Source organism: Wasmannia auropunctata, unplaced genomic scaffold (genome assembly GCF_000956235.1).
Source record: "Wasmannia auropunctata unplaced genomic scaffold, wasmannia.A_1.0 LD335996.1, whole genome shotgun sequence".
Classification (NCBI taxonomy): Eukaryota; Metazoa; Arthropoda; class Insecta; order Hymenoptera; family Formicidae; genus Wasmannia; species Wasmannia auropunctata.
In genome coordinates, this window is record NW_012026894.1 from 1,966,976 (window position 1) to 1,989,402 (window position 22,427).

The window sequence follows — 22,427 nt, forward strand, 5'->3', positions numbered from 1 at the left end:
AGGAGAAGCTTTGAACTACGCTCAGTCTTGGTTACGTAGTGATGGTCCGATATCTTTCTGGAGTGACTCTTCTTATGCTTAACCGGCTCGGTTATCGCGCCGTTGTTGTCCGATAGAGGCAACTCCTTCACCGACTTCCGATCGCGGCCGACATTCTTCTCGTTCTCCGAGCCCAGCGACGACTCTCGGTTCGACTTCCGGCGGCTGATTCTGCGCTTCCAGCGTTTCGCGCAGGTGCTTCCTCTTCATTTCCCAGAGTTTCTCTTGCCGCGTGACGATTTCGAAATATCTACAGAATTGCGAACGATTAATTAACGCTCAAATTTCCAGGTAAATCCAATAGCGATAGATTTCAACGAGGTCGTACGGGATTATATGAAATCATATAGAATTACTTGAGAATATGTGAAATTATTGGAAGGGACAGTGGAGTTGCAAGATATAATATTTGTCGAAGGACATTGGATTTAGCTATCATTGGATTTACTATCATTGAAAGATTTTTAGAAGAGCCATTACATAACGATTACCTATTACAGAAGTCCCCGTTGGATGGCTCTTTCAACCGCCAACCCTTCTCCGAATCGAATGTTCCGAGCTCCGTAAAAATCTGATTAATCTCTTCCGGCGTCAGCTTGATGACGGACAAAATCTTATCGCGACGGAGAAACTGCTGTTCGGTAAACAGTGATAACTGTAAAAAAAAAAAACATAAAAACATGTTTTATATATTATATATATGTAATTCTTTCATATATTTGAAGTTACAAGCTTCTTTCACTCGCTCGCATAGCAACTTTGGCAAGTAATCGAAATTAATCGCACAAATAATGTCTTAATAAAAATATAAAAGACGTAAAAATAGATTTCACGCACATTTAATGTAATAACGATCGAAATATATATAAATACAAAAGTAGTTGGAGTGTAGTATATTTTAGTGCGAGGTCCGAAAATATCCAGAAGGTAGAATTAGATTTGAAAATATGATCGTTTACTATAAATTTACTATAAATTTTAAACACTCACAATGTAATCACGAGCTTCGCACATAAACTCGGAGTTGCTGTCCGGAGGGGAAAGGCCTTCCTTGGGGTATATCAGTTCGCTTTTCACAACCCAATTACCCCGCACCAACGTAGCTACTTGCTGCAAATACTTGAGTGCCGTTGTCGTATCGTGCTCCGGCAATAGAATTTCGCATAATTTTTCATAGGATATAACTCTCACTGTAAAAAGATAAAAAAAATAGATTTGTTTTTATCAAATCCCAACGTGATATAAAAATCTGTTTAATTTATATCGATAATTAACATTTATTCTAACATATAAAAAAAACTAACTTTTATGTTTCTAAGCGTATAGCATTAAAAAGATAAAAGATGTAAAAAATGTTTTAAACAAAAAGTTTCATGGCTTCAAAGATATTTCAACTTTATATGTATATTTTTACATTTTCCCGTCTTTCTCTCAAGCGTTATTTTCAATGCTTCTCTCACCTTGTTTCATGATTATCTTGATTTGATCCAGCAAAGGTAAAGTCATGATATGATGAAGATCTGTCTGATCCTCGGAGGTGGATTGCGAGTAGCACTCGTCAGGTAATTGCGGTACCAATAGATACAGATATTTTAACGGAGGCAAATTCAGGGAATTTGCCGATTCCTCGCCCGACGGGCACAATATCTCTATCCGTGTCGACTGCAAAAATAAACGAGATAATGTTCAGCATTTTTTGATACGTGTACATCTCATAATATAAAAAAAAAATATAATACATATATAATAAAATAGAAAACAAAATTTGCAAAATTTTGCTGTATTTGAGTACAATAATGTATTATATTGAGTGCAGTAATTAATATATTTTCCTTGCAAAAAAAAAACTTATTTTATCTGACGACGTACCTCGGCCAGCATATCGTAAGGCGGCGCGTAATTCATATCAATCCAACGTTCCTCTTGGCTTTTTTTGTAGTGATGCTGGAAAGATTGCTCCTGTAGCTTCTTCAGATTGTCCGGCAGATGTCTGGCGAATGTTACCTTCACCGGTGTGGCGTTATCTTCGTCCTCGTCTGCATTTTAGCAAATGAATTTGTGAGTGTTTCTCGTACACTTGTGCCAAATCTCTGAAGGTTCAACATAGGCTATTTAAGTAAATAATATTCGTGTAACAAGTCAGCCAAGGAGACATCCTCTTTTTACCTTTTTCCGCGCCCTTCGTCCCGTCCCTGGCGTATTCCTCGCTCTCGTCCAGGTTGCATTGCAGCTTCATGTGCAGAATCGCCTTCAACGGTGTGATGTGCAGCTCGTCGTCCTGAAAGATCCCGACCGCGAAATTCGAGCAGTTCGACAATGCCCGTTCTGACGTCAACACGACCTTATTCATCAGATCGCTAATGAGAAGAAAATATTTTTTTCTCCATAACTCTAAAATTAATTCAATTAAATCGATCAAAGCCTTTAACGATCGAAATTCTGTACTATACATGAAAGAAACATGCTATTTTAGTTGCAAAGTTGCAGAAAATATGATACGTTTCTTGCACGTCGCCGCGACATAACATATCGAATAATTTAGTTTTCATTAATCAGCTGTTTATCGGATTTAATTATATCATTTGTCCTTTAAACCATATAACTTTTGCCTGAACCATTTAAAAAAAAAAAAAAAAAACCATTTAGGGGAAGACATTAAAAAGTGAGCAGCACAGCAATCTCAGCCAATCAAGCAATTTAAGAAATGCCTGATTGGCTGAAGCTGCTGTGTTTCCCACACTAGCATACACTAAAATGGATCTCATTTTTGCTTTTCAATGTATAGCCATCAACTAAAAGGTTGCAACACTTTTTATTTTGATGAGTTTTAAAATGCAGTTTTGCTTGTGGAGCAGTTGAACGTAATTGATTAGATCCATTAAGCCCATGGCACATACAAAAACGTTAAGCAGTAAGATGTAAGCAGTAAGTGAATTGGCTAATCACAATAGAGAACGTACATTTTTCATGTGGGTTTTAGTAGGAACCAATCGCTCGATGAACAGATTGTGTTCCGAAAATGATTAAACAAAAAGTGATGCAATTTTTTAGTTGATGACTATAAAACGTAGGTAATTTTAATATCTCCACCTAAATATTTTTTTCGTACACCTTTTGCAAAAAAACTGTTTCAGACAAAAAGTTGTACAGCTTGAAGGACAATACTCAATTTAAAAAATCAAATTTTTTAGGTCATATGAAAGTCATCATTTTTTAGAGATATCTATAAAATTTGATTTTTCTACATAACAATTTCTCTAATTATTCTACATTTAAAGCACCAAAATTCTGGCCTTGGTCGTTGAAGGCTTTTCTTAATTTAATATTTTATTCATTTATTCTTTTATCGGATAAATATTCATTTATCGGTCTTAAGTCAATTTATTGTTAATTTATTATTGTTAACATTTCGCCAGAAACTTTAAAATTTCGTCACCTTTCAAATACCGTTTCATCATTTTCCTGAGATTTCCTGTCTGTATTTAAAGCCAGCTGCTTTCCCATATTGTGATCGTAAGTGCGTTCGTTCGTTGTATCCATCGCAAGTTCAATACGAATTTTCTGGTTTTCGGGCTTAATGGAGGTCTTTGAGATGGTGGCATTGGTGCAACCATCCTTGATGTGCGCAGGATACTGAACAATAATTAATTTGTCCGCCAGAGTCTTGGAGAGGAATACTGGTATCTATACAAACAATTCCATTTATTGTTCTTGTATCGACGAAAAATAAATACATGTTCTGAAGAAGGAAATAATTTGTATGTGATAAATCCGATAATAAAATCAGTTTTTATATCCAAACAGGATTATATTAAAAAAAAAAAAAAACGTGAGAGTTGCAATTTTAAGCGGATCTAAAAATTTTTTGCCTTGAAAACACATAAAATATGCGAGTTTAAAAAGAGAAATGAAATGAAAAAAAAGAACGAATGCAAACGTCTATCAAACAAATTTTGAATCACGTGCTTAGAAGCAGCAAAATCTAACCTAAAAAAAACCGTGATATTAAACAATCGTATCGAGAGCGAGTAGAACAGTGGGAAATTAAAATCGAACGATGGAACTAACCTCTTTCACGATAAGATCATTTTCTACTTCCGTGGAAAGATTCATCTCCGTCGGGTCGAGCGAATGGGACGAGCCCGGCGAACGAAAACAGACCATAACAACAATTCAGGCACACTCACGTGAGGCAGAAAGGATACTGAAAGCGCGCAGCTCGCCGCTCGCGTCTCGCGATTTAGTTGCGATCAGCTGGTTTCAGCGCCTCTATGTCCATAAAACGTGGACATTGAACTACGTGCCAATGTCTACGATTATGTCGGTAATGTCCACAAATTTTTGGTGCTGATCCGTGCTATGTCCACGATTCAGTGGTTGTGTTCCATGCTAAGTGCTGGAATGCAAGTAGGTTAGTTAGACAAGGACGGACCGATATCGAATAAAAACCGTTCCCGCCTTTCTTTAGTTCATATGACTACGAGGAGCTTTGCGGTTCTTCATTTTGTGTTTTCGCATAAGTATTACGTGTCACGTCGAAAGATATGAGAAAAGCAAATCGAAAACCGTTTTCAGCACCTTCGGCGGCGAAGAAGACCAAATTTAGGTGATCATTCGTTTTGCTATTGAATGTGACGCTTGCTAACCTCTATGCCTCTGTGTCCCTTTTGTATTTCCAGCTATTAACAATAATTTATTACGATACTGTTACGTTTATTATCACTTTTTTATATTTTTTAAGTTTTGATTGTATAGATATCTGCTCCTTTTATTTGTTTATATAAATCTGATAATGCAGTTTCATTTAAAAGATGTGTCCGTGTTTTTCTCTCTACATTGGATATATATGTATATACAACTCCGTACCAATATAAACCAGTATTATTTGTCTTCATTAGCTTTCTATAAATTTTTATTACTACCCACATAGCACAGTTCTTCAAGGAACGTCATCTTTTAAGGATGTTCCCTCGAATAAAGTGTGCTGTCTGGGTGGTATTGGTTTGCATTTAATCAGTATTATTAAAGGAATTATTTAATCTTAAATAACTGTAATGTCACTTTTTTCTTGCGTTAGACAATAGATTTTGAAATTTTGAATATTAATTTTGTTAAACAGAGATGAAGACGAAGAGACGCCCAGTTCATTTGAGGCAGAACTTGCCACCATGGATCTTGCAGATGATGATTTTCCAGATGAGACACTATTTATTGGAGAAGTATGTCTATATCATATTTCTGTAAATGTAAAAATAATTTTTTGTTTTAAATAAATGTAATTTATATTTTAATTATTATTTGTTGTAATACATACAGATGTATTATTTATTAATAATTGTCTTTTATACAGGGACCTGAACAAGAAAATACATCTGCGAAATGGAGCAGAGCACCACCGCCACCTTTGAATCCTCAAGTTGATACACTGGCATTTCAGCAAATTGAAATTGATCATTATATAGGTAATATATTTTTAAGACGTATCCATATATTTAAAATAATAGTAAACAACTCAAAAATATACCAATGTTGCAAAATGTATGATTGTATGTAGGTAAACCTCTTCCTGGGATGCCAGGTAGTAAAGTAGGACCTGTGCCAATAATGAGGATGTTTGGCGTTACGGAACAAGGAAATTCTGTCTGTTGTCATGTCCATGGCTTTTGCCCATATCTATTTGTATCAGCGCCATCGAATTTCACAAACAATCACTGCAGGCCATTCAAGGTACGTTTATTTTAACAGCAAAATAATGATTTTCTTTGGATTGGTTGATCTTGAGAAATAATTAACCCCAGAATCTTCTCGAATACAGGAAGCTCTTAATCAAGCTGTAAAGAAGGATATGAAATCAAATCCGGATAACATACAGGACGCCATCCTAGTGGTCGAATTAGTCTACAAGCAATCGATGTATGGATACGGAGGAAGTGATAAATTGCGGTTTTTGAAAATTACGGTGGCAGTCCCGAAATTGATAGCACCTTGCAAACGATTATTGGAACAAGACACTGTTTATACTGCGTTTAATCATCACTATAAAGCATTTGAGAGTAACATCGATTTTGATATCAGGTAGCGTAGACATCTTAAGCATTCTGTATCGTTTTTGTATGTTACGTTTTTATCAAAATTGCAACATTACATTTGATCATTTAAATGCAAGGTTCATGGTTGATACGTCAGTGGTTGGCTGTTCTTGGATTGAACTAACACCAGCAAGCTGGAAATTACGTGGCCAGCATGGACACATGCTGGAATTAACTACACGATGCCAATTGGAAGTGGATGTTGCATGGGATGCTTTTGTAGCTCATGCGCCGGAAGGAGAATGGTCAAAAATCGCTCCATTCAGAATCCTCAGTTTCGATATTGAATGCGCTGGACGCGAAGGTAATTTATTGTCGTTGCTCTTTTTACCCTTAATTCTGATGCTTATTGTTTTACCATACGATATTAATTACAAATCTTTTCTACAGGTATCTTTCCGGAAGCAAAACATGATCCTGTGATACAAATTGCTAACATGGTCATAAGACAGGGCGAGCCCGAACCGTTTCTAAGAAATATTTTCACTCTCGATACTTGCGCACCTATCGTCGGTTCTCAGGTTTTGAGTTTTGATAAGGAAAGTTTAATGTTAGAGGTAAGCTATTTAAAACGTAAAGAAGGTATTCGTTATATTGTGATATCAATTATTTAATAATATTTTCTTTTGCAAGAAATGGGCTGATTTTGTGCGGCAGTCAGATCCTGACATTTTCACAGGATATAACATAAACAATTTTGACTTCCCGTACTTAATTAATCGCGCGCAACATCTCAACGTTAAGAACTTCAACTTTCTCGGTCGAATAAAAAATATAAAATCTGTAATCAAGGATCATGTGCTGCAAAGTAAACAGCTGGGTCGTCGTGAGAACAAATCGATTAATTTCGAAGGAAGAGTTCCGTTCGATTTACTGCTAGTAAGAAAATTTATATAATATGAATAACGATTTCTTTCGTTGTATCACAGCTTTAATAAAAATGAATATGTACTTTTTTTCAGGTATTGGTCCGAGATTATAAACTGAGATCTTACACTCTAAATGCGGTATCGTATCATTTTCTTCAAGAGCAAAAAGAGGATGTCCAGCATAAGGACATTACGGGGCTGCAAAACGGAAATGCGCAGACACGTCGACGTCTCGCTGTATACTGTTTGAAGGACGCATACCTGCCGCTTAGATTATTGGACAAGTTGATGTGTATTATTATCTATATGGAAATGGCTAGGGTTACAGGAGTATCCATTACCAGCTTGCTGACTCGCGGACAACAAATCAAAGTCGTTTCTCAACTTCTGCGTAAGGTAAATAAATTTATATAATTACAGAAAGAAATAACTGCCTTTGATATTGGCAATTAAGCGCGTAATCTATCAATGTTATCAGACCAGGGAAGAGGGTTACTTAATGCCGGTACATCAAGGCCACGGTACTGACGAGCAATTCGAAGGAGCGACCGTCATTGAACCTAAGCGTGGCTACTACAACGATCCGATAGCTACCTTAGATTTCAGCTCCTTGTACCCTAGCATTATCATGGCGCACAACTTGTGTTACACGACATTATTGACCGTTGCCAAAAAGAAGGAGCTCAATATTCAAGAGGACCAATTTACCGCAACTCCCAGTAATTCGTTATTCGTGAAGAATACCGTGAGGAAAGGTATCCTTCCCGAGATTTTGGAAAACCTTTTGACAGCCAGAAAAAGAGCAAAGGCAGAGTTAAAGCAAGAAACGGATCCTTTGAAGCAAAAAGTACTCGATGGTAGGCAATACGCTTTGAAAGTGTCGGCGAATTCCGTGTACGGCTTCACGGGGGCGCAGATGGGAAAATTACCGTGCTTGGAAATATCTGCTGTAAGTTATTGAAACATATTTAACGAAAAAGAATATTACAAAATGTGTGATAGGAGATCTAAAATATTCATAATGTAATAAAATTGCAGAGCGTTACCGCTTATGGACGTACCATGATAGAACGAACGAAGCAAGAGGTGGAGGATCGCTTTCGAATAGAAAATGGATATAAAAACGATGCGATAGTCATATATGGCGACACTGATTCCGTGATGGTTAAGTTTGGCGTGAAAGCTATAGAAGATGCAATGGAACTCGGTAAAGAGGCGGCCGATTACGTGACGTCGAAATTCATCAAGCCTATAAAATTGGAGTTTGAGAAAGTGTATTTTCCGTATCTCTTAATCAACAAGAAACGTTACGCTGGCCTGTATTTTACGAAACCGGATAAGTACGACAAGATGGATTGTAAAGGTCTCGAAACGGTGCGCAGAGACAATTGTCCACTGGTGGCGAACATGATGAACACTTGTTTGCAAATATTACTTATCGAAAGGTACATTATTTCTTTCTTCACACCTCATCGTGCTCAGTCGTGCGTATTTATGCTGTAGATAAGTAATAAGTGATGTAATGTTACAGAAATCCAAGTGCCGCTGTAGATTATGCCAAACAGGTCATTAGCGATCTCCTGTGTAATCGTATCGATCTGTCTCAATTAGTCATCACGAAGGAACTGACGAAGACGGATTACGCAGCGAAGCAAGCGCACGTTGAGCTGGCGGCGAAGATGAAGAAACGAGACGCCGGAAATGCGCCGAAACTTGGCGACCGAGTGGCGTACGTGTTCACAAGCGCAGCCAAAGGCACACCGGCATACGAGAAGGCGGAAGATCCCGTGTACGCGCTACAGAATAGCATCCCGATAGACACAAACTATTATCTGGAGAATCAATTGGCGAAGCCTCTTGTACGTATCTTCGAGCCTATCCTCGGCGATAAGGCCGAGTCGCTTCTCCTGAAGGGTGATCATACACGTACGAGGTGCATCGCTACCTCGCAAGTTGGAGCGCTCGCCGCTTTCACACGTAAAAAGGAGACCTGTTTGGGCTGCAAGGCTGTTTTACCACCGGACAGGGAAGACAAGGCGGTATGCAAGCATTGCGAACCTAAAGAGGCTGAACTGTTCCACAACGAGCTGCAGGCCCAGCACAAACTGGAACAGAAGTTTTCCAGATTGTGGGCGGAATGCCAGAGATGCCAAGGGAGTCTCCATCAAGAAGTCATATGCTCTAAGTTAGTTGTATTAATTAATATGGAATTAATACTCTCTTCCTAAAGGATATATTCTTTTATATATTCTTTTATACATAGAAGAGTAAAAATATGAATGACATGTGTTTCAAAATAGTTATTTTTAAATGTACTTTTAGCCGTGACTGTCCCATATTTTACATGAGGGTGAAATCTCGAATAGATATGGCTGCGAAAATCAAGCGAATCAAAAGATTTGGTGTACCGGAATGGTAGTAGAAAAAGAGGGATCGCATCTCGCATAGGTAAGTTCGTTTTATAAAAGCTATTATTATCTACCACAAACAGCAAAATTGCCGTTATTTACATGTAATAAATTTAATTTGAATATTTATTACGAACTATGACGAAGTATAGTTATATATTTTATCATATATAAATTATTAAAATTTAGTAATTTGCTCAGGAAATATAAATACATATTGGAAAATATGAAAAAATATCACCATCTATTATTTGGTTTGCTGCTAAGCGCAGTAGAAATCATCTCAGTTAAACTAGAATTTCACACAGGGTGAAACTTCTGTTATTTACTCGAAATCATTTCCAACATTAACGTGATTCTTTCACGGCACAGAATTAATTTTGTTTGTATTGTGCAACAATTTTTATAAATGCTAGGATGATGTTGCACCCACTTTGAGTTTTATTTTGAATTTGTTTTAATCACATTGAAAAAAAAAAATTAATTTTACATTACAATTTAAGATACATGAAGACGACAGTATATTATGTATAAATATGATAAATGTTTTGAAATATTCTTTTTTTTTTATAATTTTGAACTTTTTTCGAAAATGTTTATTGTTGCGTTTGTCTTGTAATCGAGTTGTATATTAGCAATATACTTGTATTCCTATTACAATTTATAATTCTTTATCAAATTCAATTATCGTCAATATTAAATGAATAATGAGACAATGATTTTAATCAAATCATTAATTAAATGTTACGCGTAGCAGTAGCACTATTTATTAGTGCAAAAAAATTCTAGTTGAAGTTGAAAGAATCCTCTAAGTTTATTATCTTAAATATAGAAAGATAAAATGATCCCCTTATTACGTCTTCGGCGTTATGAAAAAGTACAGTGATTCCTCGAATCTTCTCGCTGTAAATTGTAAAGGAATTATTTAAAATTCAATAATTACAATAAATAAACAGAATATCGCGCGCCCGGCGACTCGCAGTCCGGAGGCTCGCGATTTAGAGCGACAGTCGTGTGACTAGTCCCCTTGTAAGGCTCGAATATAAATAACTGACATAATTATTGATCATTTTCTACTCTGCAGCGCATTCGACAACCAGTCCATGGCTTGGTCAAGCCCCTCGCCCTTCGTCGCGGAAGTTTTAAATATTTGGAAGGTTCGGTTCTTAAGAGCGTCCAATCCGAGCGCTTGGTGGACCTCCGCAACACTAAGGCATCCCGCCATATCCTGTTTATTCGCCAGCACCACCAAGATCGCACCTTGTAATTCTTCTTCCTATTTAAAGATAAAATACATTCTGAATTACATATTTTTTTTAATGCAATTGTTAATGCCAAACAATAAAATAAAGGATTTTTTTTATTAAAAAAATAGTGTGCAGGATTATTAAATCAATAAGCAATGTTACTTACTTGTAACATGAGAATTAATTCGTCCTTTGATATGCCTATTCTATCTCTATCTGCCGAATCTACCACGTAAATTATCGCATCAGTATTGGAATAGTAACACCTCCAGTATGGTCTGAAAGTAAATATATTTATTCAAAATGTAACTTATAAAGGATAATCTTATTAGTATTGGATATATGCATATCACGTTATTGAAATTTAAAATAGAAATAATTTTATTTATAAATTCAAAGAAAGAACTTTTATACATGCATAAGCTCAACATACCGTATACTCGTTTGACCACCGAGATCCCAGACTTGAAACTTTAAATTTCTGTAAGTAACTTGTTCTACATTGAACCCTATGGTTGGTATTGTGGTCACTACTTCGCCTACCTGTAACCTAAGAAGCAATTGATTAAAGAACTTGTGCGCTATATAACCTTGCGAGAAGGTTGAAGGCGCTATAATCCGCCAGCTGGTGGAGTAAAAGGGGAAAAAAATGATTAAAGAACTTTGCTTGTCAATCGTTTACACATTTTACATTTACAATTAAAATTTTACATCAAATATATATATATATTCATCTCTCATTATCGAAATAATAATATTTGAGCATTTGTATCACAAAATGCATAATATTCATAACATTAATATGCAATCGCGTGACAAATGGAATGTAAAATAAAACGTGTAAATGTGTGACGTCAAAGACATAAAGATAACATCACGGTGTAAGGATGACGAAAATTTCAAGATACAAAGGTAACTCCGATTCGTGAAGAGAAAAGAGTGACTGGTAGTGGATGGTCGTGTAAACAGCCGATGACAGCTAGTCGTCGAAGGACCGTGTCCGAATGCCGTACCTGTACAAAATCGTGGTTTTGCCGGCGCCGTCCAGGCCGAGGATCAGAATCCGCATCTCGCGGCTGCCGAGCAGGTTACGGAAGTAGCTGAGCAGCCCACCTGTAAGGAGACGCTGTCATGACGCTCGCGTGCGATAACGCGACGAGCGAGGGGGAACAATCTCGGGGGGTAGTCGGGAGTTACGGCGCGATTATTCGGCCTCCTTTTTCTCGCGGAAATTAATTGGCGCGGCACGCCGCCGGAGATCGCGATCACGTTCTCGACTCACCCATGCTGACGTATCGTTAACTCCGAGTCATACAGGACCGCCCGATGTTTATTGTCAAACTTGATAACCATAAACGTGTCCAAATAACCGGGGTCGCCGCCAACCCTGCCTCGCTGCTGCTGCGTCTACGGCACTCCGCACAGTATACGACCTACTTCAGTCACGGCTCGCACCACCAGGGCCGCCAGACGTGTGTGTGCCGCGTGAGAGAGAAATCGGGATTTCGAAAGTCACTAGACTCGCCCCCCCCCCCCCCTGTTACGTTCCTCCCGTCACGTCGCGCGCGCAAGTCCACACGGACGCCGACGGTCGTTGCCGTCGCACGCACGTACTATTTTTTTTTTTTTTTTCAACAATTCGATGCCATTTGATGCGTTCCCAAATTCATCGAGAAAAAATTGTTTTAACCTTCCGTCGGTTTGCACTTTTATTATCTCCCTCGCAAAACGCTAAACGCGCGAGCACGCCGCTAATTGTGGTGCGGTGGCCACGACGTATAGGGATTGAATTTACGGAACGTAAACCGTGGCGGCGGACCGGTGACTGTCACGTTGAAGCTGCTGACGTTGAAAGTTTCGATCGTGGGGGGGAACAATGCGTCTTGGTTAGAAATCCGTCGATCCCGCACAGCTGTATCGATTTAAAAGTGCGCTTTAATTTAATATAGGAACGCCACGATTGTCGGACGATTATTGACGGCGCGATAATGCACACGTTCCTAACACGAGGAAATGCTATCGTGGCATATACGTTAAGCGTGTCGGCATGCCTCACATTTTGCTGTTTCCTCTCGACAGTATTTATCGATTACAGAGCGAACGCGACGTTAAACACGGTTAAAGTTGTCGTGTAAGTATCGTGTACGAATAATGTATAAATTTGTTACATCGCACAGTTTGTCGCACAATTTTTCATATTTATTTCAATCAGATTGCACTTACGTTTCTGTCAAAAGATCCATATTGTACCTACCTAAGTTGTACCGTGCTTGAAAGACAATATTTTCTGCATGATTCAAATTGCAAATATTGAGAAGCTTACAGTTTTTGATGCATTTCAATGAATTAAAGATTAATATATGTTACATTAATATACGTTATGTATGAATTTTGCGTATTTTTTACAATTGCCGTAAATACATTTTATTTGCAGGAAAAATGTACCAGATTACAGTGCATCGAGAGAGAAAAACGACCTGGGTTACTTGACTTTTGATCTACAGACTGATATCCTTTTTGTGCAATGTTATACAAGTGGCCCTGTGCCGTTAAAATTAATTATTTAATTTGCACGAGTCCATCTGAATTATGTACATATACTTTCCAATCATCTTATCACAATTCACAAAAGAATGATTCAGTTTTTATAAAAACAACTGTTTTATCCTATAAAACGTTATATTAAATTTATGTTTCAAATTATATTTTCCTTACAAAGCCTTTACATCTCACTCCATTATTTAACTGGAATGTTAAGCAATTGTTCTTATACCTCACGGCAGAATATCAGACAGAAAATAATGAATTCAATCAGGTACGTTTTTGGATTTATTCATTTACAATATGTATTCTATTTTCTTTCTTGAGATCGATTTTTTATAAAACGATTATCAATGTCTGTTGGCAGGTAGTACTATGGGATAAGATAGTTCTTCGTGGAGATAATGCTGTACTCGACTTCAAGAATATGAACACGAAATATTACTTTTGGGATGACGGCAAAGGCCTCAGGTAAAGTAAAATCGACTGTCGTGAAAGAGCAAAGCTTTTCTGTAATTTTTATTGATGAACTCGTACCCCATAAATAAGTCTTTTGCTTCTCGTTTTTACAGGGGGAATAAGAATGTAACGTTAACATTGTCCTGGAACATTATTCCAAACGCTGGATTGTTACCTAGTGTTAATGCTCTTGGGTCTCACACTTTTGCATTCCCGTCTGAATACACAACGTTGCGCGTATAACGCATATTTAAATGTATATGTGTTATGATTGTGTATAAATATGATTTTGTAAGACTCTTATTTAAATTGCATAAAATTCGTGTACAATAAACAACGTTTATTTCTTCACGATCATTTCTTTATTCGAGCGTTATATTCGCTCTGTTCGTTATATATTATCGTCCATGTACGTTTCTCTTAGATGGACTGTCAAATTTAAATATTGTGCATATTGCAAATGTAATGAATATTTAAAAATTGTAAATCGGTTTATATTTTACAAAATATTTGAATTATTCCTCTTCTTGAATTCTCATATTTTTTGTAGGTTTTGTGCGCGATTCAACTTTTTGATAATATAATTGATAGTTTATTTTCAATTATCGCTATTTGACACATTGGTAAATGAGTGCTAAGCTTTATTTTTACTATCCTCCGGAGTATCTTGCATTTTGGCGTCTTTCTTTTCTTCGTCTGTACTTGTGGATTCGTCATCGTCGTCGTCTTCCACATCATCATCGTCGTCATCGTCATCTTCATCATCGTCGTCATAATCATCATCCTCATCTTCATTGGCATAATTAATTCCGTAAGATTCTTGATTTCCTGCTGCAAAGAGAAAATGTTTTCTCAAAGGTAAAAAAAAAAAAAACAGAACAAGTATAAATATTGCAAACTTCAGGATCTTTAAGAATGAAAGAGAATTTTGGTTTACCATAATTATATCCATTTTCATCATCGGACTCGGATGGACCACCTTGATTTTGTCTACCAAACTTGTGACTTCTCGCTTTAAAAATGAAAAACAAAGTCAAATTCATGTAAAAAATTTTATAATAATATAATCTAAATGCTTACTGGACATGCTTAGATCCTTGGTCTGCGACGTCTCGTAGCTGCACTTTGGACAAGGGATAGCCTTATTCTTCTCGTACTTGAAACCTTTTCTACGAACGTGATCCTCACAGTAGCATGTCTTGCACCTGAGACAGGAGTATTGTCCCAAACGATTACAGGATTGACCTGCAAAAATGTTTAAGTGGTGTTAAAAATAATCGATCGAAATTAAATAGGAACGCAGCGTCCCTCGTGTACGTCGCCCCTATTACATTTGAAATTCTCCGCCTCCAGTACTTGGCACGACGCCTGATGCTCAAACTGATCGTCCTCGCACAAGAAGCAGTCGCAGAACGAGCACTTGAATATCCTCCCGCCGTGATCCCAGACGCCTCTCTCGCACTCCTGACAAACGGCGTCCGTCAGCGGGCAGACGCAGGCGTGTGAGGTCAGGCAACGTCTCCCGTGGCACACCCAGGCCTCGCAGTAGTCGCATATGGCTCCCTAGGACGCAAAAAAAACTCCGTTCGTGACGAATCTCGGTCATCCCGACAAAATTCGTTTCGCAGCTCGGCCACCTCCACGGGGTGACGGCGCGCGCGCGGATTTTTACTTGCCACCATTCCCAGCCCCGTGGTGAAGACCCCGGGATGCCGCACCACGCAGTCGCCCGTCTTCAGCATGCACTTGATCTTGCCGCAGTGCGCGCACATCGGCAACCGCTGCAGGCTCTGGCAGAAGTAACAGAAGGCACGGCTCTTTTGCTTCTTATTGCACTTGTCGCACTCCTGCGGACAAAATTATGCACCGGAGGCGCGAAGCGTAGTAGGTAATCAGTGGTGGAAGCGTAGAGGAGGACACTCACCATCAGGGAGTTGCACGGAAATTTGGCTAGGTCGACCTGCTCCTTGGCGGCTCTGATCTCCTTCTGCCGGAGCTTCTGCTTCTCGGCCTTCTTCCTCTGCCCGGTCTTCTTCTTCGGCATTTCTCGTCCGGTCGACGGGGTCCGTCGCGTTCCGGCTTCGATCGCGGTAGACTCAAAAGACGTGTTCTGCGAGACGCGCGTAAATCACGCGTGAGATCGCAACAGGTTATGGTTATGTCAACCAACGCACACCACCTTAACCTAACCGCAACACCGAGACTCGAGCGATCGATAGTTATGGATTTTCGCACCGTGATAAAAGTGAACCGCGTGACCGGCGTGACGGCTGCTTGATCGTAGAATTGTTCTCGGGATTTTGCGCTGTCAGGTACAGAAATAATTACTCGACCTTTCAGTTAAACAAATGAGAATAAAATAGGTACTCGAGATCAATTGTAAATAGACACGAATTTGCAGAGATTCGCTCCCTCAGCTGATTTGCCAGATGGAAGTGGTGGGCAACGTTAAAGCAGACCGCCAAGTATCTTTGAACAACAACGGACGGTCCAAGTCGCCGTACACCGTTGAATCCCTGTTGCTGTTGGACAACACGTTGCTGTGTAACATAGAACCTGACAATGGCTCGCAGCACGTCTCGCCGGCTTCGGAAATGTGCAGGCCCCGCCGAGGGTTCGGCGAGGCGGCACAAGCCACCAAGGGGCAGAGCGTTGCAACGGCCAGCCCCAGAGTATCACCCAGGACACCCAGGATGTCCCCCAGCATGACCGAATGGCAGGACAAGACCTTGATGAATCAGATATTCGCGCAATTCGATTCACAGAACGAGGATGAAGTTGTTCCAGAGAGTTGCAATAACATAAGCACCTTCGACATATTTGGCACGTCTTACAGAGAGGATATGAATTCTGAATTGGGCGATAATGTGGATCGCAATGTTGCGGAGGCAGCCCCAGGTCAGTTGCGTAAGAGCGCAATACATCAAGATGAATTAATGAACGCGTCGTGCTGGCACATCACGAACTTTGGTGACTACACGTTGGAGGACAGTTCTTTCCAAAAGAATGACAGAAGTGATTCGCCAATTTTAAAAACCAAATCTAGAGCCTTGAATGAATGTAAAATTTTAAGAAAAAAACCGCGATGTGACTTAAATAGCGATGTGTCGTCGAAGGAGGCGAAAAGTGAAACAGACTCCATAAATTCTTCTTCATTTTATGGCCTGCCGAACACTGTAAAAAAATTGATACAAGAAGTCAAGGGAATTTCTGAATTATATCGTAAGTTTTTTGACAGTAAATCTAGTTTATAAGAAACAATTTATAAGAATAATAAATTTAAATTAAATAAGAATCGATGCTTGCTGTTTTTCTCATGTAGAATGGCAAGACGAATGCTTAAAATTGGCTAGTAGAACCAAGAAGAACTTAATTTATGCTCTGCCAACAAGTGGCGGCAAAACTTTGGTTGCAGAGATATTGATGTACAGGGAGATTATATGTAACAAGAAGAATGCCATTTTTATACTTCCATATGTGGCTTTGGTACAGGAAAAGGTATGACACTTTAAGATAGAAATATTGAAAGCATTTGTGCTCCAGCACATATAATTAATTGAGCTGAAATTTATATATGCAGGTTCAATCGATGGCTATATTAGCATTGAAATTAGGTTTCTTAATCGAGGAATACGCGGGTACAAAAGGGCGTTATCCACCAATCAAACGGCGAAGAAAAAACAGCCTTTACATATGTACAATAGAGAAAGCATTAGGACTTGTAAATAGTTTAATAGAAACGAAACGTTTAGCCGAGGTAAGTTAATTGAAATATTGGCTGAAATATTAATCAATTATCGCAGTTAGATTGTGTAACATGTAAAAAATATTTTAGATTGGCATTATAGTTGTCGACGAATTACATCTTCTTGGAGAATCTGGAGGAAGAGGAGCCACATTAGAGGGCCTTCTTACAAAGATAATGTTCTTCAGTGGTAATTACAGATATTAAAATGGAATTATACAGGAAATACGAGTACTTCCTAAAAGTTATTCACTTTCTAATATAAAACTAATTTTTTACAGATGTAATACGCTTGATTGGGATGAGCGCGACGATAGGCAATTTAGAAGAAATCGCTCAGTTTCTTGACGCAGACACATATTCTCAAAACTTTCGGCCAGTTAAAATAACAGAATATATGAAATGTGAGAATGACATGTGGGTAGTCAATTTGAATAGCGAAGAATTGTTGGTAGATATGAGCACCAACGATTACAAGGTGATTTAATCAAATTTTATTTTATAAGATCTTTGCGTGTAAAAGATAACGTTAAATAATATAATTTTATTATCAAGTACTCAGATGAGGCAGCAATGATGGATCCAGATAGAATTGGAGGTTTGATAATGGAAGTGATACCAAACGATTCATGCCTTATATTCTGCTCAAGTCGTAAAAACTGTGAGAATGTGGCCTTATTGTTAACCAAAGTCTTGCCTAAGTAAGTCTTTATGATACTTATTTTTAATTTGTTTTTTTTTTTAATAAGCTGTATTAAATATATGATGATTGTATCACAAACATCCAAATTTTACTATTTCAGAAGTTTGTATAATCACAAAGTAAACGAAAAGAAGACCTTGTTAAATGCGCTTGTGACTGAAGAAGGATTATGCTCCATTTTGCAAAAAACTATCAAACATGGTATAGCCTATCATCATTCTGGCCTCACGTCTGAAGAACGGCGCTTGTTAGAGGACGCCTTTAGAGAAGGTACTCTATGTGTAATATGCTGCACGTCGACTTTAGCGGCTGGTGTCAATTTGCCAGCGAGGAGGGTAATTAATTAATATAATGATGATGCAGATAAGTAATATTATTACAGCTGTTACTAATATTGTCTTTTATCAGGTAATTCTACGTAGTCCTTATGTTGGTAATCAGTTCTTAAACTTAAGTAGATACAAACAAATGATTGGTCGTGCTGGTCGCGCTGGTATGGGAGTTTTAGGAGAAAGTATACTTATCTGTAAAAAGACCGAGATCAGTAAAGTAAGAATTTGTAAAAAATAGAACTGAAAGTATATACACACATATAATTTATGGCACCTTAAAAACTAAGGAATAACTTATGTTACAGGTAAAAGATCTCTTAATTTCTCAAATGGACGATTCACTGAGTAGTTTATACATAGAAGGCGACAGGGGACTGAACAATTTGATTCTGAGTGCAATACTATTAAATATGGCATCGACCAGGTCCGAATTGCACAAATTGGCAGCTACAACTCTACTCAGTATTCAACAAAATAGAATAGGCATTAATCTGAAGGCAATCGTAGATGAAACAATAACGGCGTTATTAAAATGTGGCGTGATAAAAGTGAAGAGCAAAGGAAGCAATGCTGGTAATCCTAATGTAACTGTTGTTATTCCATCTCAAGAACCAATGTGTACGAAGAATTTACCAGTTAAAAAGGGAATAAAAACGATCACGTTTACGAGTGAAACTGAGTTTCAGCTTTGCGATTTGGGACAAGCTGCAATGAAAGGTAACAGCAACAAGTTTTTATTTATTTCTGTTTTCGAGCACATATTTCATAATAAGAATAATTCGCTGCAGGGCCGATAGACTTGAAAACCGCATATACATTGTACGAAGATTTAAAAACGGCTCAGAAGCATTTAATCTTAATTGACAATCTCCATCTTCTGTATCTCGTCACACCTTATGACAGTGTGTCTCAAATCACTCCCGTCGGCAGTATCTACTATGATGTGGTAATATTATCTACGCTCTTATAATATTGATATTGCTTTAGTAATATGCATTCATTGTGTCGTATAATATTATTTAAGATAATGGAGTTGACTGAAAGCCAAATGCAAGTTGCTAGACTTCTTGGAATAACCGAAGCTGCGGCAAATAAATTACGTGATGGAATAATGCCTAAGGTCAGTTTATTATCAGATAATTGAAACTGTAATTTAAATGCACTGTTTTATTTAGAAAAGAAATTTTCATTACTTACAGTCCGTCGAGAAGAGGGTAGTTCATAGATTTTACGTGACATTAATAGTACACGAATTGTGGAACCATCATACAGTTTATTCCGTTGCTGAGAAATATCAAGTTAGTAGAGGTGTTATACAAAGTCTCTTAAATACGGTATCAATATTTGCATCTTCTGTAGTCAGATTTTGCCAGGTAAACAAATGAGTTGTTTCAACTAATATCATGATCACTATTATAACAGGATATAATAGAAAAAAATCAAAATATATCATTCTCAAGTTTTATTTTATAGGAATTACCTGAGTTTTGGGCATTTACTGAGATGTTAAGTACATTCAGTAAAAAATTATTTTACTGTTGCCCATTAGAGCTAGAAAAATTGATGGAGCTTCCATCCGTTAAAATAGTGAGTTTTTATTGTACACATTACGTTCAAATATTTACAAATCAAAAATTGAATCTATGTACGTACTTATTTTAATCATGTTTTATCATAGGGTAGAGCTCGTCAATTATACAAAGCTGGCTATAAAACTTTACAATCTATAGCAAAAGCCGATCCTAGAGAAATAAAGGAAAAAATTCCATATTTAAGTAATAAAATAATTGCGCAAATTGTAGCTGCTGCGAAAGTAAGTCATATAATTTATACTAATGAAAATATTTGTTTTTACATTCTTATTACTCATTATTACAACTTACAGCTTTTACTATTACAAAGAGCAGAAGATTTAAAAGATGAGTGGGAAGACATTTTAGACGGTATAAATATAAGTCAAATAGAAGTAAATATTGTAAATACTAATAATTTTTTATAATTTTTTCTAAACGAGAATTTATAAGTCTTGGGAAAAATTTAATCTTTCACAGACTTTTGACGAAAATATAAATACAAGTAAATATATGACTTTCACATCTGTAGAGAACAATTATATATAAAATTCGAATTGTGTATATGTATAAATAATGTAGTGTACAACGAAATAATGCGCTTATTAAGTATTCATGTAATATTAATTAAATGAGATAAATTATTTTTTTTGTAAAAATCACGTTTTTTGTAAATTTTTTATATTTTATAAAAAATACACAAAATTATTAGATACCTTTTATTTCTTACATCTATAACTTGTGTCTAATAGAGCAATGTGTTTCAAAGAATAGCACATTGTTTAAGCAGGCACATAGAGTAATTATCCAAACAATGTTTGATATAAGCTTATTACCTAGAGGTAATGGTAATATCGACAAAATATGGAACATTTTCATGTAGAACATTTATTTTGCATAATAAAATATTGCGCTATAATGAAGTAAAATTATCTTTTTTTATACAAACATGATTTCAGCGTAATTGAAGGAAGATTTTTCCTTTTCATGCTTATATCTTCTTCTTTCTTGAAGTCCATAAAATAAAACAAGTTGTGAGACAAGTCTTTCCACGTATTTCTAAAACCATAACTACGTAGCAGTCTTATAAACTCTTTTACGTCCTGGAATCTGCTTTCGACCTCGGCTATTTTCAAGATCCCGCTACGTTGATTGGAACAAAAGCATTAATTTCTTGCATTGCCATAACAATCAAAAAAAGTATAATTACTACTTACTTATTTTTGAGAACCCTATTGGCTTCTATTATATAATCCTTAAGATTAGAACCCATTAAGGAGAGACAAAATACAACCATGTGGACGCTGTTCATTAGTAATGGAGTATGGGCCATGTCGCAAGCCTTCACTCTGTCGTTCAGAGCAAGGAAGTCGAACGAATGTACTGTGTGGGGAACAGAAGCAGCCAGCCGTGCCTCGCCGCATCCAAAATCGGCGATCACACTGTCCGTCGGCCTGTAATTATCAAGACATTGGTAGCGTTGAGGCTTACATAAATTTCTTTAAAGAATAAGAACAAGGCATACTGTACAGTTTGTTAATCGACGATATTACAACATCCAGTGGATTTACTGTCCATTGCTCAGTTTGCTGTTTATATCCCTCGTGATAAGCCATAAAAGCATCAGGATCTTTGTTGAAGTACTGCTTAGACTGCGAACTCTCGTTGCTGTAGAGTATCTCGTTTATAAATCTGAATCTAGACGCTCTTAACTGCGTTAACATTTTGTCTCTCAATGTGAGCTGCGCAACTTTCTGCTTTAACTGCGACTTGTCGTCGAGCATCTTTGCTACGCGTATAAGATTTATTTTACGTTCGTTCAGCTTCAATATATTGTCAGATTTTGTCTGTGCTTCCTCAGTTGACACATGTTTCACCTTTTTTTTATTTACCTTTTCAAGTTTTTGAATTTTCATATTTTTACGCTCAAGATCAAGATTCTTTGCAGGCTTTCGTAACTTTTTGATTCTTTCTTTCGCACCATCGACCCTTGCAACATTCTTACTTCTGTGACCAAGATTCATGTTCATTGTTACAAATCGTTAACGCTAACCTCTAAGTACCAGGCAGTAAAAGCAGCTGATTCGCCATGTGTGATCTAACAATAGGAATAAGTAGACAATAGACATTTTGGTAAGTAGACATTTGACAATGCAATAAACTAAATACTTATCTTAAAATAATATTTATAAATTACATTATTACAAAATATTTAGTTATAATATAATAATTATAATAGTTTCAAATAATAATAATTAACATCTAATGGTAATAGCTGTTCAAGGAATTCTGATGATAACATCTCTTTGGTGTACATACTATAAATATGTATATGATAATACTGTATGCTTGGTTGACATTAGTTTCTAGTTTACTCACGAGATGGCGCCACAGTTAACTTTTCGCGAGAGACGAGCGCGAGCG

The 22,427-nt window shown here is 37.3% G+C and overlaps 7 protein-coding genes across 11 annotated transcripts; 3 read left to right on the top strand and 4 right to left on the bottom strand.

The window, feature by feature from the left end:
- Positions 1 to 200: 200 nt before the first annotated feature.
- LOC105453667 (DNA-directed RNA polymerase III subunit RPC5-like) lies at positions 201 to 4,248 on the bottom strand. The gene is made up of 8 exons (XM_011695811.1): positions 4,108 to 4,248; positions 3,476 to 3,723; positions 2,206 to 2,396; positions 1,909 to 2,075; positions 1,500 to 1,701; positions 1,030 to 1,229; positions 520 to 694; positions 201 to 289 (listed from the first exon to the last, which is right to left on the bottom strand). Exons 1-7 carry the CDS (start codon positions 4,201 to 4,203, stop codon positions 527 to 529), a joined length of 1,272 nt encoding a protein of 423 aa, XP_011694113.1. The 5' UTR covers positions 4,204 to 4,248; the 3' UTR covers positions 201 to 289; positions 520 to 526.
- A 222-nt stretch (positions 4,249 to 4,470) lies between these two features.
- Positions 4,471 to 10,577, top strand: LOC105453666 (DNA polymerase delta catalytic subunit). The gene is made up of 14 exons (XM_011695810.1): positions 4,471 to 4,645; positions 5,159 to 5,258; positions 5,390 to 5,501; positions 5,594 to 5,766; positions 5,855 to 6,114; positions 6,206 to 6,432; positions 6,519 to 6,685; positions 6,762 to 7,007; positions 7,091 to 7,393; positions 7,476 to 7,946; positions 8,036 to 8,442; positions 8,529 to 9,182; positions 9,320 to 9,445; positions 10,490 to 10,577. The coding sequence occupies exons 1-13, from the start codon at positions 4,584 to 4,586 to the stop codon at positions 9,414 to 9,416; spliced, it is 3,279 nt and encodes a 1,092-aa protein (XP_011694112.1). The 5' UTR covers positions 4,471 to 4,583; the 3' UTR covers positions 9,417 to 9,445; positions 10,490 to 10,577.
- On the bottom strand, positions 9,845 to 12,122 carry LOC105453664 (ADP-ribosylation factor-like protein 1). 3 transcript variants are annotated; one of them, XM_011695808.1, is made up of 6 exons: positions 11,935 to 12,120; positions 11,666 to 11,765; positions 11,086 to 11,202; positions 10,819 to 10,930; positions 10,461 to 10,681; positions 9,845 to 10,308 (listed from the first exon to the last, which is right to left on the bottom strand). In XM_011695808.1, the coding sequence occupies exons 1-5, from the start codon at positions 11,936 to 11,938 to the stop codon at positions 10,472 to 10,474; spliced, it is 543 nt and encodes a 180-aa protein (XP_011694110.1). In that variant the 5' UTR covers positions 11,939 to 12,120; the 3' UTR covers positions 9,845 to 10,308; positions 10,461 to 10,471. The 3 variants fall into 3 exon arrangements, with proteins under 3 accessions (XP_011694110.1, XP_011694109.1, XP_011694111.1); XM_011695807.1 differs by having other exon boundaries at positions 9,845 to 10,681; positions 11,935 to 12,119; XM_011695809.1 differs by lacking the exon at positions 11,666 to 11,765 and having other exon boundaries at positions 9,845 to 10,681; positions 11,935 to 12,122.
- Positions 12,123 to 12,312: 190 nt separating this feature from the next.
- LOC105453669 (signal peptidase complex subunit 3) lies at positions 12,313 to 14,003 on the top strand. Its single transcript, XM_011695815.1, has 5 exons — positions 12,313 to 12,783; positions 13,087 to 13,160; positions 13,379 to 13,467; positions 13,561 to 13,664; positions 13,766 to 14,003. The coding sequence occupies exons 1-5, from the start codon at positions 12,641 to 12,643 to the stop codon at positions 13,893 to 13,895; spliced, it is 540 nt and encodes a 179-aa protein (XP_011694117.1). The 5' UTR covers positions 12,313 to 12,640; the 3' UTR covers positions 13,896 to 14,003.
- Positions 14,004 to 14,221: 218 nt separating this feature from the next.
- Positions 14,222 to 15,843, bottom strand: LOC105453671 (zinc finger protein 330 homolog). Its single transcript, XM_011695819.1, has 6 exons — positions 15,577 to 15,843; positions 15,329 to 15,499; positions 14,984 to 15,215; positions 14,733 to 14,897; positions 14,590 to 14,664; positions 14,222 to 14,483 (listed from the first exon to the last, which is right to left on the bottom strand). Exons 1-6 carry the CDS (start codon positions 15,694 to 15,696, stop codon positions 14,287 to 14,289), a joined length of 960 nt encoding a protein of 319 aa, XP_011694121.1. The 5' UTR covers positions 15,697 to 15,843; the 3' UTR covers positions 14,222 to 14,286.
- Positions 15,844 to 15,909: 66 nt separating this feature from the next.
- LOC105453670 (helicase POLQ-like) lies at positions 15,910 to 20,662 on the top strand. 3 transcript variants are annotated; one of them, XM_011695816.1, is made up of 16 exons: positions 15,910 to 15,964; positions 16,054 to 16,874; positions 16,975 to 17,150; positions 17,233 to 17,409; positions 17,488 to 17,587; positions 17,679 to 17,875; positions 17,953 to 18,098; positions 18,201 to 18,435; positions 18,509 to 18,649; positions 18,738 to 19,149; positions 19,221 to 19,378; positions 19,457 to 19,552; positions 19,632 to 19,805; positions 19,906 to 20,019; positions 20,111 to 20,245; positions 20,318 to 20,662. In XM_011695816.1, exons 2-16 carry the CDS (start codon positions 16,082 to 16,084, stop codon positions 20,429 to 20,431), a joined length of 3,168 nt encoding a protein of 1,055 aa, XP_011694118.1. In that variant the 5' UTR covers positions 15,910 to 15,964; positions 16,054 to 16,081; the 3' UTR covers positions 20,432 to 20,662. The 3 variants fall into 3 exon arrangements, with proteins under 3 accessions (XP_011694118.1, XP_011694119.1, XP_011694120.1); XM_011695817.1 differs by having other exon boundaries at positions 19,632 to 19,730; XM_011695818.1 differs by lacking the exon at positions 20,318 to 20,662 and having other exon boundaries at positions 20,116 to 20,222.
- A 213-nt stretch (positions 20,663 to 20,875) lies between these two features.
- On the bottom strand, positions 20,876 to 22,221 carry LOC105453673 (ribosomal RNA-processing protein 8-like). The gene is made up of 3 exons (XM_011695820.1): positions 21,534 to 22,221; positions 21,221 to 21,457; positions 20,876 to 21,146 (listed from the first exon to the last, which is right to left on the bottom strand). Exons 1-3 carry the CDS (start codon positions 22,031 to 22,033, stop codon positions 20,933 to 20,935), a joined length of 951 nt encoding a protein of 316 aa, XP_011694122.1. The 5' UTR covers positions 22,034 to 22,221; the 3' UTR covers positions 20,876 to 20,932.
- Between the last annotated feature and the right edge of the window lie 206 nt (positions 22,222 to 22,427).